The 15,705-nt window shown below is 40.8% G+C and overlaps 2 protein-coding genes across 2 annotated transcripts; one reads left to right on the top strand and one right to left on the bottom strand.

The window, feature by feature from the left end:
• Positions 1 to 5,421: 5,421 nt before the first annotated feature.
• Positions 5,422 to 7,433, top strand: LOC113301784 (beta-glucosidase 44-like). The gene has a single exon (XM_026550601.1). It carries the CDS (start codon positions 5,585 to 5,587, stop codon positions 7,145 to 7,147), a length of 1,563 nt encoding a protein of 520 aa, XP_026406386.1. The 5' UTR covers positions 5,422 to 5,584; the 3' UTR covers positions 7,148 to 7,433.
• Positions 7,434 to 7,792: 359 nt separating this feature from the next.
• LOC113301785 lies at positions 7,793 to 10,640 on the bottom strand. Its single transcript, XM_026550602.1, has 2 exons — positions 9,472 to 10,640; positions 7,793 to 8,691 (listed from the first exon to the last, which is right to left on the bottom strand). Exons 1-2 carry the CDS (start codon positions 10,286 to 10,288, stop codon positions 8,576 to 8,578), a joined length of 933 nt encoding a protein of 310 aa, XP_026406387.1. The 5' UTR covers positions 10,289 to 10,640; the 3' UTR covers positions 7,793 to 8,575.
• Between the last annotated feature and the right edge of the window lie 5,065 nt (positions 10,641 to 15,705).

The raw sequence follows: 15,705 nt of genomic DNA on the forward strand, positions 1-15,705 counted from the left end.
CAAAATCAGAGTCCATGTTAATTTTATTGAGTTTTAAATTGTCTAAGAATATATGAATGAACCCTGTGTAGTGAATTCGGCCAAATCCTTAGTCCCAGTACATCTCGCTCATTGTTAATATTTTTTGTATATATATTTTTTTTTTTTTAAATCTAAAAATTCCATTTCCTTCACAAGTCTGAAACGAATCCTATTTACTACAACCCCATCAAAAATCTTAATCATCCGCGCCATGCCATGTCAGGTCAAAAGTCCACGCCATGTCGTACCAAGCCAACAGTCCGTGCTACGCAAAACCAAAAGTACGCGCCTTGCCAAGACCGGCACCATGCTAAGTCAGCGCCCATTCCAAGCCCACCAATGCTGACGGCTCCATTCCAAGCCGACCAATGCTGACGGCTTCATTCCAAGCCGACCAATGCTAGGGGCTCCATTCCGAGCCGACCAATGCTGGTGGCTCCATTCCAAGCCGACCAATGTTGACGGCTCCATTCTAAGCCGACCAATGCTGACGGCTCCATTCTAAACCGACCAGCGCCAACACTCCATTCCAAGCCGCACAATGCCTGCGGCTCCCCTTCCAAGATGATGTGAACAGTCTGCATCTCAACCAGCAACCACCTCTACCATTCATGGTCTAGCCAGCAACACCCTGAGTAGAATTTATGCAAGGCCGCCCATACGAGATCACGAACTCTCCTTACCCCTCGAAAAAGGTTAGATGGATCTACCTGGTCATCTTTTCATGACCTGTGTTTCGATTATGTCCTTGTCTGTCACCATCTTATGCTTACCTCGCAACAATGCCCCTGTTCCGAGCTAAGCATGATACTTAATGTTGATGGTGGTTTTTAGATTAGGGTTAAAATCGTAAAACCATAGACAAACAGTGACGCCACTCTGGAAAGAAACATAACCTGAGTAATAATGGCTCCGCTAAATACATTTATTGAGCCTTTCAACATGTCTGTGGGAAATTTACGGGGTACCTTTTTTAATGCTAATTAGGGTTTCGACATGCCAAAACCTAATTCCCACGTCACTGTGCCAAAAACATACTGAACCCCAAATCTCACACCACATGTGGCAATGTCATGCCGTGCCAGCCACACCTCCGCGCCAAGTCATTCCAACCATGCCAGCCGCACCACATGTGCCAATGGCATGCCGTGCCAGCCACACCCCGCGCCAAGGCATGTCGACCATGCCAGCCGCACCACATGTGCCAATGGCATGCCGTGCCAGCCACATCTCCGCGCCAAGGCATGTCGACCATGCTAGCCTCACCACATGTGCCAATGGCATGTCGTGCCAACCACATCTCTGCGCCAAGGCATGTCGACCATGCTAGCCACACCACATGTGCCAATGGCATGACATGCCAGCCACACCTCCGTGCCAAGGCATGCCAACCATGCCAACCGCACCACATGTTCCAATGGCATGTTATGCCATCCACGCCTCCGTGCCAAGGCATGCCAACCATGCCAGCCGCACCACATGTGCCAATGGCATGCCATGCCAGCCACATCTCCGCGCCAAGGCATGCCAGCCGCACCATCGTGCCAATGGCATACCATGCGAGCCACATCTTTGCGCCAAGGCATGCCAACCATGCCATGCCATCCACATCTCCGCGCCAAGGCATGACAACCATGGCAGTCGCACCACCGTGCCAATGGCATGCCATGCCAGGCAGACCTCTGCGCCAAGGCATGCCAACCATGTCAGTCGCACTACCGTGCCAATGGCATGCCATGTCAGCCACATCTCCGCGCCAAGGCATGCCAACCATGCCAGCCGCACCACCGTCCCAATGGCATGCCATGCCAGCCACATCTCTGCGCCAAAAGCATGCCAACCATGCCAGTGCCACCACAGTGCCAATGACATACCATGCCAGCCACATTTCCGCGCCAAAGGCATACCAATCATGTCGGCCACACCATCGTGCCAATGGCATGCCATGTCAGCCACACCTCCGCACCAAAGCCATGCCGGCCATGTCTCCATGTCGCTGGCTGCCAAACGAAGTGTTGCAACAATCAACGGCTACCCTTCCATCTGAGATGCAGATCCCAGCCGTACAAGTTCGCAACCTAATGCATGGCAACTTCCGGCCCAAGGCCAAACATCACGGTTATAACAAAGCCCTAATTTTGGCCGCGCCTAAAACATGCCAAAATCATGCGGCCCTACCACCATGTCGTTGGCTACCAAAAACGAAGGGTTGCAATAATCAACGGCTAACATTCCATCTGGGATGCAGATCTCAACCGTCCAATTTTGCCACCTAACGCATGGCAACTTCCGGCGCAAGGCCGAACATCACGATTTGTACCAAATCCTAATTTCTGCCGTGCCTAAACTATGCCAAAGCCATGTCGGCCCTACCACATGTCGCTGGCTGCCAAAACGGAGGGTTGCAACAATCAACGACTACCTTTCCATCTGAGATGAAGATCTCAACCGTCCAAGTTTTCCACCCAAGGCATGCCAACCATGCCAGCCGCATCACATGTGTCAATGGCATGCCGTGAAACCTTTCCGCGCCAAGGCATGCCAACCATGTTGCATGTGCCAATGGCATGCCGTGCCGGACACATCTCCGCGCCAAGGCATGCCAACCAGGTCGCACGTGCCAATGGCATGCCATGCCACATCTCCTCAATAAGGAATGCCAACCATGCCACATGTGCCAATGGCATGCCGTGCCAGCCACATCTCCGCGCCAAGACATGTCAACCATGCCAGCCGCACCGCTGTGCCTAAACCATGCCAGCCTTTCCTTCACGACGCTGGCTGCCAAAATGAAGGGTTGCAACAATCAACGGCCACCCTTCCATCTAAGATGCAGATCTTAGCCGTCCAAGGTCACCATCTAACGCGTGGCAACCTTTGGCCCAACGGCAAGCCCTAATTTTGGCCGCGCCAAAAGTATGCTAAAACCCTAGTTCTTGGCCGCGCCTAAAATCCTAGCTTGGCCACGCCTAACTATGTCAAAGCCATGCCGGCCATGCTTTCATGCCGCTGGCTACCAAACGAAGGGTTGCAATAATCAACGACTACCCTTCCCCTCAAGATGCAAAATCTCGATCGTCGAGGGTCACCACCGAGCCGGCAAGTCTCCTGAGCTCAACTTGCCAAACAACAGCAACATGCTACATGTTTTCCGCAAAAACACTCGAGACATCAACACATGTCACAAACTGGGGGATGCTCATTAGGGTATTGGTTTGGCGGTTTACAGCGTGCAGCGTACATTACGCCCGTTACAAGAAAGTGTCATAAGGATGAAGCAGTTAGTAAATACAAGGAGTAATGGTGAAACGTTTCCTTAATTATGGAAACATCAATTCCAGGCGTTACCCATTACCATTTCCTTACATTTACTCAAACCATTTCCAATTCTTACGAGACCAGGGTACGTTTCGTTGCGACTTGTATAAATAGGTTTCACCTATTTCCACCAAACAACAAGTTTTGGTCAAAGCATACAACCCTCAGAAATCACTGGTTAGCTTTCCCATCTGTTAGCTTTCACTTTATGATACAAGTCAAACAATTACTCTTCCAGAATAAACTATTCTGGTCTCAACACTATCTTCGCTTCCCTCCCCAAAACCAACCCTTCTCTTTCACTTTTTGACCGAAACGAGTCTGGAACGGCCATTTCTTGGTTTAGGCCGGATTTGTACAGATTGATCTCTCGAATCTAAAGTACTCCCTTGTAGTACATTGTTTAGGTTTTAGACTCGTTTCCCACCCATAACACATGAAATTACCGAAACCAGCAGAAACTGTTTTCACCCTCAAACAGTTCTTAAGAGCCGTCTCTTTAGCCAAGCAATTGCTTCCTCTGGAGATTTTATTCCCTACATAAGGACAACAATGGGAGATTATAAGGTTCATTACAAGCAATCCATTAGTAAAGTTCAAGATACTAGGTGCAAAGTATTCTTTGGTAACATACCTGAGGCATTTTATTGTATTCCGACGTATCCCGACTAAGCGGTCTTGCATTTGTTGGATCAATATATGTCACAACCTAAGGATCGAATGAAAAGAAAATAAATTAGTTCCAAAAATAGAATAAAACACTATGCCGGACCATAGTTCCTGCATGCTCGACCAATGTTCCGGCATGGTCGAATTGAACCGAAAATGAAAACCAAATTTGAAACTCTTTCCGGCATACAAATTTCATCTGAAATCAACGCCGGAAACATAGGTGCCGGCATGATCGTTATCTATGATTCCACGCCGGTACCTGTTTCCGGCGTAACCCATAATTCATATACCATGCCGATATTTAGCTTTGGAAAACACTACTTCCTGTATGTTTTTTTTGTAGGTACCGACATGGTAATGTTATAATTGAACAATGTCAGTGAATGTGCTGGCATGTTTGTTATCTATGGTTCCACGGCGGTACACGGTTCCGGCGTGGTAGTTAATTAATTTACCATGTCGGTATTTAGCTTTGGAAGACACTGCCGGCATTGTATTCATACCACGTCCATGCCGTCACCGAGCTTTTTCAGCTGCAAAAATGGTGGATTCAAAGAAAAAAAATCAAATTTTCATCCTCTTAGCAGCTTTACCTGTGTATTGGGGATGCTTGTATGTTGTGCAAGTTTACTTTCTTGTGTAGGTTCTTCAAAAAAACTCTTCATGCTCGTAAAAATCATCATTCAAGGGTGTTGGCTCAACAAAGATTTGTAATTGTGAGTTGTTATCATTAGCTGAAGATTCAAGATAAGCTCCTTGTTGTAGTTGAGCTAAAGATTCAGCAGCAGCAATTATCTCTTCACAATCATTCTCCATTTTCACCAAAAAAAGTTCCCTCTCAAATTTTTTCTCTCCTTCTACTCTCACCTCACTCCCCCAAATACAAATAAAAATACACATTAATCTTATCAAATAATCTTATGATTTTCCTAGTTATAATTAACCACTAAACCTGATTAGTGAGGGGTAGATTAGGTATTAGGTAAAATACTTAGATAAGGGGTGACCCCGATTTGATATTTGGATCCAGTTTTTGTCCTTTTTCTCCATCCCAATTAGTTTAGGTATTCACGATCGCGCATTCTAAATAAAACAAAATAGACCGGTAGTGCTAAAAGATAGACTGAAACTTGCAAGTTCAACGATCAAAATAAATCAATGGGTAGATTCTACCGTCAAAAACGTAAGCCAGAGAGTAGAATTATGGATTGCATACTGATTCACTGAAAAAAAATTGTATTGGACCGAAAACAGAAATGACTGGAATCTTTGTCATCATGGACCATTCCAAGGATAATCTCTCATCGTCCAGAATAAGGACACTCTTGTTTGACAAACGGGCAAGAGTGGAAAACAGGTGCCTCATTTATCACTCACAAGGACGCTTTTACATTCAACTCCAAAACATAAAATTCCAGAACAACCTATGTATTTAAAAATCTTTACAGTACTGAGCTTTCCACCACATATCTCATATCCTCACTCGCACGGTAAACCAGAATTCTCTTCTTCTTCTTCTTCTTCTTCTTCTTTGTAAATTCAATTCTGCTGGGTATTGCAGCGAATACAATTAATGATGGTGAGGAGGAGGAGTTTATCATCTCCATGCTGGGTGCTACATTCATTTCTCTTACTGATTCTGTTGATTGTCACCCATGTATCATCAGAAGAATCCACTGTGTTTCCGGAAAACATCCGATTCGACACAGGAGGGTTAAGCAGGGAGAGTTTTCCAAAGGGTTTTGTATTTGGGACTGCAACATCAGCTTATCAAGTTGAAGGAATGGCAAAGAAAGATGGTAGAGGACCGAGTATCTGGGATGTCTATGTTAGAATTCCTGGTAACATTGCAAACAATGCTACAGCAGATGTCACTGTGGATCAGTACCATCGTTACAAAGAAGATGTAGATATCATGAAAAATCTCAACTTCGACGCTTACCGTTTCTCCATCTCATGGTCTAGGATCTTTCCGTATGGAACTGGGAAGGTGAATTGGAGGGGTGTTGCTTATTACAACAGGTTGATCGACTACATGCTCAAGCAAGGCATTACTCCATACGCAAATCTCTATCACTACGATCTTCCTTATGCACTTGAAAAGAAGTATAAAGGGTTACTAAGCCATGATGTTGTGAAAGATTATGCAGATTTTGCTGATTTTTGTTTCAAGACGTTCGGTGATAGAGTCAAAAACTGGATGACATTCAATGAACCTAGAGTAGTTGCTGCCTTGGGGTACGACAATGGATTCTTTGCTCCTGGGAGGTGTTCTAAACCGTTCGGAAACTGCAGAGAAGGGGATTCCTCGACTGAACCCTACATCGTCGCTCATCATCTCATATTGTCTCATGCCGATGCAGTTCAGAGGTACCGCCAAAAGTATCAGGCAAAACAAAAAGGAAGGATAGGGATTCTGTTGGATTTTGTGTGGTATGAACCTCTTACAGATTCAAAAGCCGATCACCGAGCTGCTCAGAGAGCAAGAGACTTTCATCTTGGGTGGTTTCTTCACCCAATCGTATACGGAGAGTATCCAAAGTCAATGCAAAGGATTGTGGGAGAGAGACTCCCCAAGTTCACCAAGTCGGAAGTTAAAATGGTGAAAGGCTCGATGGATTTCTTAGGTGTTAATCAATACACTACTTACTACATGTATGATCAACACGTAAACAAGAACCAGGTCAGAGGCTATCAGTTGGAATGGCATACTGGATTTGCTTATGAACGTAACGGAGTACCAATCGGACCACCTGCATATTCCAATTGGCTTTACGAAGTACCCTGGGGTATGTACAAAGCTCTGACCTATGTTAAGGAGCACTATGGAAATCCTAACGTAATTCTTTCAGAGAATGGCATGGACGATCCCGGTAATGTTACTCTTCCCAAGGCATTGCATGACACTAGAAGAATGAATTTTTACAAGACTTATTTGATTCAACTCAAGAAAGCAATCGACCATGGAGCCAACGTCAGTGGATACTTCGCCTGGTCACTGCTTGACAACTTCGAATGGAAAATAGGTTACACGTCAAGGTTCGGTATTGTGTATGTCGACTACAACAACTTGAAAAGGTACCCAAAAATGTCAGCTTATTGGTTCAAAACACTGCTCCGGCGAAAGAAGCATTAAGTGCCTGATTCGTTTTGATGGTAGATCTTTGCTTTCCGTTTCAACTTTAGCCTAGCGCAGTTGTGGATCTTATGTCTTCGGTAGAACTTGGGGGTTCGTGGTATGTGTCCGTACTTGTTGGGGTATTATTCTTCAACACTTGGAATGTGGCTTTTCTGAACTTACCTGTAACTCGCAAGCGGTAATTGCTACTAGAATTTAAATAAAAATAAAGATCAAGACTTCCGCACTTTGCAAAAAAAAAAAAAGAAAAAAAGATTGATTGTTGACAGCTTTTGGGAGGTAGGGAGTTTGTGCGGCGTTCCGTGAAGATGATCCCATGGCTTATAAAAAGAGAATTGACTTATCTTAACTCAAGGCACAGATAGCACTGCAGCTTGATTTCCTGCTCGATGCACGAATTGTAAAACTAAAACTTGCCTCAGACACACCAGCAGCTCGTTCCTTCTCAATGTGGTTTTCCACTGTTGCAGGAATAGCCGTAAACAGCACACTACTTGGAAACATATTTAGAAACATATTTAGTAAAGTGAAGAGAAACAGGCTATCAGTGAAACAAGTATAGCATGGTCCAGGACAGAGTCGGAGAGAATTTTAACAAGTATGGCTCAGGTCCAAGACTAGTTAAGTAGCTGTACTAACTAATTTCAACTCAACTAGCCTTTCAAAAAAATAAATTCAACTCAACTGTGAACACTGAACAGCCTTCCCTGAAATGTCTCCCAATAATTAAGCATTACTTTAATTAGTTTATTTAATAATTGTACAAAAAACAACCTAAAAACACCTTTTTAACTCTCTGCCACCGGCATCATTTCAATTTTCCTGCTCATCCCTGGAACTTTTGAGGGGAGATATATGGTTCATCAGATGCTTTCCCTCCCTCTCTCTCTTCTCCACAAATCTATACAAGGAATGGGTAACTCCTCTATTAAAACCACAGACCCGCAGATCATCAACTAATCATGTATGCTTCAAAAAAAAATCATGCACTATGGATGCTGGCCAAGTCAGATTTCGCCAGCAGCTCCATGTACCTAGAGGGGAACTTACTTCGGCCACTATCCATGTTTCAGTGGATCTAGGAGTGAAGTTTTGCTGAAGTAAACTAAATCAAACCTAATCCAATAGATATTCCAGCAGCTTCTCGACGAGTCTATATATATATATCTGATTTTCAGAAGCTTCTGTGAGGGTTTCACAGAGACTTGCAGCAAAATACGTTACTACTTTTTCTTCTTTCTTTTTTAACTTAAGTTAGTTGTTCGAACTCTGTTCAGAACTTTGATAGTGAGGTCTTCATTGAGATGGACTGTAAATACTTCTGGAAAACAAATTATACTGCTACTTCTCTTTCGGTATAATCTGATGAGACCACGGAATCTGCATAACCTTCACTGCAGGGTTGAGCTTTAGGTTCAGTCAGCTTTACTGACTATTTGAGTCGGTAGTTATTCTTCTTCGCTTGGTCCTTGAACTTCGTCTTCCTAAAGCATTCTTTTCCTTCAATTCCCCATCAACCCCGAAAGGTTCACTTAAAGGAGCTGAAGACAACATTACAAGATATGTAAAGAGACATACCAAAAGAGGGGTAAATAGATGTGCATTATCACAGCAAGAGTAACATAAAAATGTGCTATAGACAAGCATGTCAATAACATTTGATAATCTGCTAGTCAATCAGACAATCAGTGATTGCCACAGATAACGAGCACTGTTTGAACTTTTGGGTAGAGTTCATTTTATTTTTAATTATTTGTTATCATGTAGCAGTACTATACCAAAGCTGAGTCCTTTAGCAAAAGGCACCAATCGAACTACAATTTTTTTAAGAACAACCACAAATAGCAACCCACCACGAAAATTAGGAAAAAACGGAAACTGAACATTGAACAGTTTTGATATTATATATATATATATATATATATATATATATTTTAAGCAATCAAAGTCGTTTCGTGGTTGGTCTGCTTGCACTTTCAGACTTTCTAAACTATAATTGAATTGAAAACATAATTTAACAACCTGAACTACTGTAAGTACTAGACAAATAATGCAGTGATGCGAGTGAACAAATTTCCGGGAGATTATTCTCTGCAGGTACTTATAGTTGCTTTAACTAAAATGCATATCCAATTAGACTATCACAACACACAACGAGAAGCTTCATGCAACATTCAGGAGCTAAAGGCCTCTCGTTAGAATAAGACTGTATATGCAAAGATAAAAAAACAGCAGTCTATGCAACTGCAACCCGCAAACTAAAGTAACAGCTATATATAAACAGTTATGAACAGAAAAGAAAATAGATACACAATATATACCTTGAGAAGGCAGTGCAGCTTCCTGATCCAACTCTCGATCTGCATCACTCTCAGGGGATGCCTTGAATTGTTTAAGTGCCTGAACATAGGTCTCATCAACTTCCAAATAAGTTGAACTCCGTAAGGCAAGGGCTGTAGTAATATTCTTAATCCAATCAATACTCTTTTCTTCCTTACCCCGAGGATTCACAGCCACCTGTTGGATAAAAGAAAGTACTTCACCAGGCTGAAAATCATCTCTTGCCTTCTTAATATCACCAAGAGAATATATCTCCTCCTCATAATCATGCAGCTCAACATTGTAGTACCCTCGATTTTTCGTTGGTTCAAAATTATGAGGGAATCTACAGCAGCAAGCCAACCCAAGAGCGGCTCTTCGGCGAATCTCGTCAACTGCTTCTTCAACAGCTTTAGTGAAAGCCTTCATTTGCATTTGTTGTGATTTATCAGAATAATAAGGCTCAAATGGAATAAGTTTAGCTGGATCAAACCATCCATAACTAGCATCACCGAAAAAAACAACCAATATGTGACCTTTTCTTTTGGTTTTTCGTACAGATGGTGAAGCAAAAGCTTCACTTAAAATGTAGCCTGGCCACCATGGGTGAGATTTTACTTTCGCCCAAACCAAAGATCCTGGTTCAAATCCGTAACTAATCGCAATTTCTGCTTCTAATCCAAACGCATCAGTCATTATTTCAGAATCACAAGCATAATTGGAACCCAAACCATTTGACTCCTCTATCATTTCTGTACCTTCCTTCGTTTTCCCCTGGAAAAACTTCATGTTTTTCTTCAGTTTCCTCTCTGCCACCATAAACCACTCCCAGTCACCTCCTCACCCTAATCTGTAGAAACAAACCCTCTTTTGGCTCTGATTTCAGGTGACTAACATCAAAGATACATATTATTAATCAAAAACCTTGCTTTTTTCAGTAATAAAGATTTACCAAGCTCCAACCTAAATTAACCTAGCTGCAGTCTTTGGCATCAAATACTTACTGCACTAACAACTCCTCAAACTCCAGTGAACTCACTTACACAAGTTCTCTCAAGCGTATTAGGCGCCTGGGGAGTTAATTAATTTTGCACTACAGAATTCATGGAATGACAATGATGATAATTTTCGGAACTCTACGAGTAGATAGATAAACTCTACGCCGAAGAAGAAGAACAGTCAGAAACCCTAGAAAATTGAAACTAAATGAGAAACCTACCGTTCTTTAGATGGTAATTATCGAAATTACAGCGAACACAAGTTTTAACCGTATTGTTAAATGTTAAATAACAGCATCACTGTTGTTATTTGATATCCTAAGTTCAAGGCACTGAACGTCCGCCCTTCGATTTTAACGTATAATTCCACCCTTTGCTTTGTAAGAAATGGATTTATATTACTGGTAAAATTCAACTAAAACTGATACATGACATGTCCTTTTATAAACAACGACATTACAATCAAAAGAAAAAAAATAATAATAGAATAAAGGAAATTACAAGAGGTGAATCAGCCGACTGTAACAGAAAAATTGTTATGTTATACAGCTGTAATATCTAACACAATGAATGATATTGCAGACAAGTAACATGCTTGTCCGGATAACAAGTCTAGCATCCCCTCAAACTAAGCTTTCACATAAAGCATTAGTTTGGTTTTAAGAGTAGTGAACTGAACCTTGGACAATGAATAAAACAGCTATCTGACTCAAGGTGTGAATATAGAGACCTTCACAAAACAAAACTTGACCAAATCACGAATCATATGATAGTCTACCTCAATATGTTTGGTTCGAGCATGAAAGATTGGATATGTTGTAAAATTTATTGCACCCATGTTGTCACAATATAACATACACAGAAGAGATAATTGAACAGATAACTCATCAAAGAGATAAGAGAGCCATACAAATTTTGCATCAGCATTGGCAAGACCCCGAGCTTCAGCGGAGGAACGAGAAACAGTTTGTTGTTTTTTGGATGACCAAGAAACTAAATTTCCACCGATAAAAACACAATAACCAGAGGTTGATTTGCGAGTATCAGGACAACCAGCCCAATCAATATCACAATAAGCAATAAGCTCGCTACAATTACCAACACCAAGAAATGAAATTGTATTATTGGTAAATTTCAACTACAAGTGATACGGGACATGTCCTTTTGTAGACAATGACATTACAATCAAAAGAAAGAAAATAACAAAAACAGTAAAGAAAATTACAAAAGGGGAATGAGTCGACTGTAACAGAAAAACTGTTCTGTTATATAGCTGTAATATCTGACGCAAAGGATGATGCAGTGAATGACGTTGCAGAAAAGTAACAGAATTGTACGGATAACAAGTCTAATATGCTTGAATTAAGTTGTGAATGGAATTGCAGACACATAATTGTTAAACGTTTTTTTGTTAAAACCAAATGTTATGAAGAAACGCATAAAGGTTATGCGTTTCCAAAGCTAAACATACAATGACTACGTGTTCCATATCCTTATAGATATTTGCTTACCCTGTTTTTTACACTCTTCTTCATAAATCATATAATTTTTCCATATTTTCTCGTACTCGATCTTATCTTTTGATTTGTTATTAACGACTTTATTTTCTGAGTCATCGATTCTTAATGGATATTTTTTTTGAAAAACCTCCTATAAACGTGATATCAAATTCAAGGAAAACTTAATAAGTTATATGATAAGCGCATAATCTACATTACTTTGGCATCAAATTAAGATGTTAATTTGACAGTTTTTTTTATAAATTACAATGTATTACGTTTGTTTTATATATTGTAGATCATATTAGATGAATCATCCCAAGAAAAATGAAAGTTGATAAAAGTGAACCAAAAAGTGAAGTATTCCAAGTATCCAAGTGCCTAGAGCCAAAAGGAGTATAAGAAATATGACGAAAAGGAACAAAGAACGCTGAAAACCCAATAATGACCAAAAACTAATGATATAAACCTTCAAATCCAAAAGTATTTACCTCTATGAAAAGACGAAATGCAAAAAATAATAAGATCATTCCGAGGTCGAATGAAGAAGTTATGGACAAGACAACGGAAGGCAGAAATATACATTTACAACCTTTAAGTCAACGTCATTGCGACCGTGCTAACTGTAACACGTTTTTGGAAAGAGAAATTGGGTATAAAAGACCTTAACATTATCAAGGTTCATAGGAAAGTTGACCATGCTTACCGTAGCAAAATTTTGGAGCTATTTTTTTCTTCTAAAGTTGGCACGGGTCATGGTGTTGATGGTGAATTTTTGACAAGGGACAACATTGTAAAATCATAATTTTATATGTATCTGACCCGGTTTCAGACGAATATAGGAAATTCATATTTTATAATTTAGACATGAAAGCTCTTGTTATAATGATATCTGATTGGTCATGAATCTTCAGAGCATAGATGTGTATCGGTAATATTAGAGTCTCTCAGCTGAGCTTTCAGTATAATACGTAAATTGAAAGATTCATCTTAACCAGAGTGTATATCTTGTTATGTAAATCAGATTCAAAGATTCATCTAACGAGTTTGCTTGGTTCCAAAGCTATCTTAACTTAAAGCTAAAGCAACCTATGCTTTGAATGTCTGTAAAATGGGAACCTCAAGCAACTGGGATGTTTGAATCCCGACACTACTTTTCTTAGTGTGTCCTATTTGCAAAACTAGAGTCGTCCTATTCCTAAAACCCTTTTAGGGTTTAGTGACCACATAGGGTTTCGTGAAGCCAGGTCCAGCTATTATTTATCTGATAGCTCGAGTATCCTGATCTTGTTCGATTGTTGAGCTTCTCACTTGAACAAGATAGATAGAAATCATCAAAGTTCTCTTCGTCTCAGACTTTGTTGATCCCAAAAGTTTAATACTTGTGAGGTGAATAATAATCTAGACAGCACTTCGGGTTGCATAAGTCTGGATTTTGAGGTTAGATAGACTTTGTCTATTGCTATCGACTTCCAATCACCTTGATCTACGATCGAAAAGAAAATCACACATATATGCTTATCTGTGGGAGGCAGATGTTTTAAAGTCTTCAATTGAGTTAAAGCAACTCTTAGTTGGTGTGTCGTCAGCTAAGGAAATGAACAATTGAACAATATCCAGAGGTAGAACTGATTTCTTCTTGCTGCGCCAACTTACTAGGTTTCCTCCCACAAATGAACAATATCCAGAGGTAGACCAACGATTAATTACGGAGCTTGCCCAATCTGCATCTGTGTATGCTTCAACTTATGTATGGTTATTCTTAGAAAATATAAGTCCTTTTGCTGGTGCCGACTTTAGGTGGCGAAGTATTCGATACACTGCATCCATATGTGTCTCTCTTGGAGCATGCATAAACTGACTTACAACACTCACAGAGTATGCTATATCAGGACGAGTGTGAGAGAGATCAATAAATCTTCCCACTAACCTTTGATATCTTTCTTTGTCCACCGGAATACCATCGGTGTCTTCTCCCAGCTTCTGATTTGGTTCAACTGGTGTGTCAATAGGCTTGCAGCCTAACATTCCTGTTTCAGCTAGAAGATATAAGACATATTTCCTTTGAGAGATGTAGATTCCCATTTTTGATCTTGCCACTTTAATTCCTAGAAAGTATCACAATTATCCTAGGTATTTTATCTCAAATTCCTTGGCCAAGTAAGATTTTACCTTCCTCATTTCTTCCACATTATCACCTGTCATTATAATGTCATCCACATAGACAATAAGCATGGTCAGCTTTCCTTTCCTTGAACGTTTGAGGAATAAGGTATGATCTGCCTGACTTTGCCGAAATCCATATCTCCGCATACTTTGGGTAAACCGTCCAAACCATTCCCTTGGAGACTGCTTCAAACCATATAAGGATTTCTTCAACTTGCATACTTTTCCTTCATTAGTGGTTGTTTGAAATCAAGGATGAATGTCCATGTATACCTCCTCTTGCAAATCACCATTGAGAAAAGAATTCTTTACATCGAACTGATGAAGTGGCCAGACCTTGTTTGTGTGCATCTTAGCAACAGGAGCAAAGGTTTCTTGATAATCAATTTCATAAGTCTGAGTGTAGTCTTTAGCTACTAATCTTGCCTTATGTCTTTCAACTGTTACACCAGACTTGTACTTCACAGTAAATACCCATTTACAACCAACTTTCTTCTTCCCTTTTGGCAGTTTGACCTCATCTCAGGTGCCATTCTTGTCTAGGGGTTCCATTTCTTCCTTTGTAGCTACCTTCCACTTCGGATCAGCAAGAGCATCTTCAATCCTTGTAGGTATACTCACAGATGATAAGTGGTTTGCAATGGCAATATAAGTAGGTGACAGCCGATGAGAAAACATAAAATTGGAAATAGGGTGGTCAGTAGAAAAACTATATCGAGTTGGAGGATTACGAGTACGAGTAGGATATCTAGAAGATCTAGGGTCTTCTTCTTCTACAACATTGGTAGACTCATCAGCTGAAATATCATTCTCGTCAGTACTCAAAGTAGTTTCAATCTAAACTGTAAGAGGTTCTAGTTCAGAATTACCTGTCACCGGAGTAGATAATTGACTAGGCTGAGAAAGAGGGGCATTGTCTCTTCGTTTGTACACCTTAGGTTGAGATTGAAGAAGTGAAGAAGTCGTTGGTGGAGTAGTCTCACTTTCCTTACTTATGTTAGGTGCAGAGCATAGGTCATACCATAAAACATACCCATACTGACCTTCACCAATTTTACTCTCCCCCTGAAGAGAAGTCTCAACTCTCGATAAATAAAGGGTATCTTCAGTAAAGGTTACATCCATAGACACAAACACCTTACCAGTGGAAGGGTAACAACACTTGTAACCCTTTTGGGTTGATGAGGACCCTAAGTAAATGCACTTTAGAGCTCTAGGATCTAGTTTACTCCTACCATGTTTGTGTACATGAATATAACAAACACATCCAAATACAGAAGATTGAAATGAAGTACCATTGGATAGAACCTCAAGAGGTGTTTTAAAATCAAGAGGCCGAGAAGGCATCTTATTAATCAAGTTTGTTGTCGTAAAAATAACATCGCCCCAATACATTTTTGGTACATTCATGCAAAACAGTAAGCATCTAGTAACTTCTAGTAAATGACGATTCTTACATTCAGCAACTCCATTTTGCGGAGGGGTATCAGTACAAGTGGTTTGGTGAACTATTCCTTGTTCTAAGAAATAAGATGATAATCCTTGGTTTAGGTACTCACTACCACGATCAGAT

The sequence above is a fragment of the Papaver somniferum genome, chromosome 8, assembly GCF_003573695.1.
Source record: "Papaver somniferum cultivar HN1 chromosome 8, ASM357369v1, whole genome shotgun sequence".
Taxonomy (NCBI): Eukaryota; Viridiplantae; Streptophyta; class Magnoliopsida; order Ranunculales; family Papaveraceae; genus Papaver; species Papaver somniferum.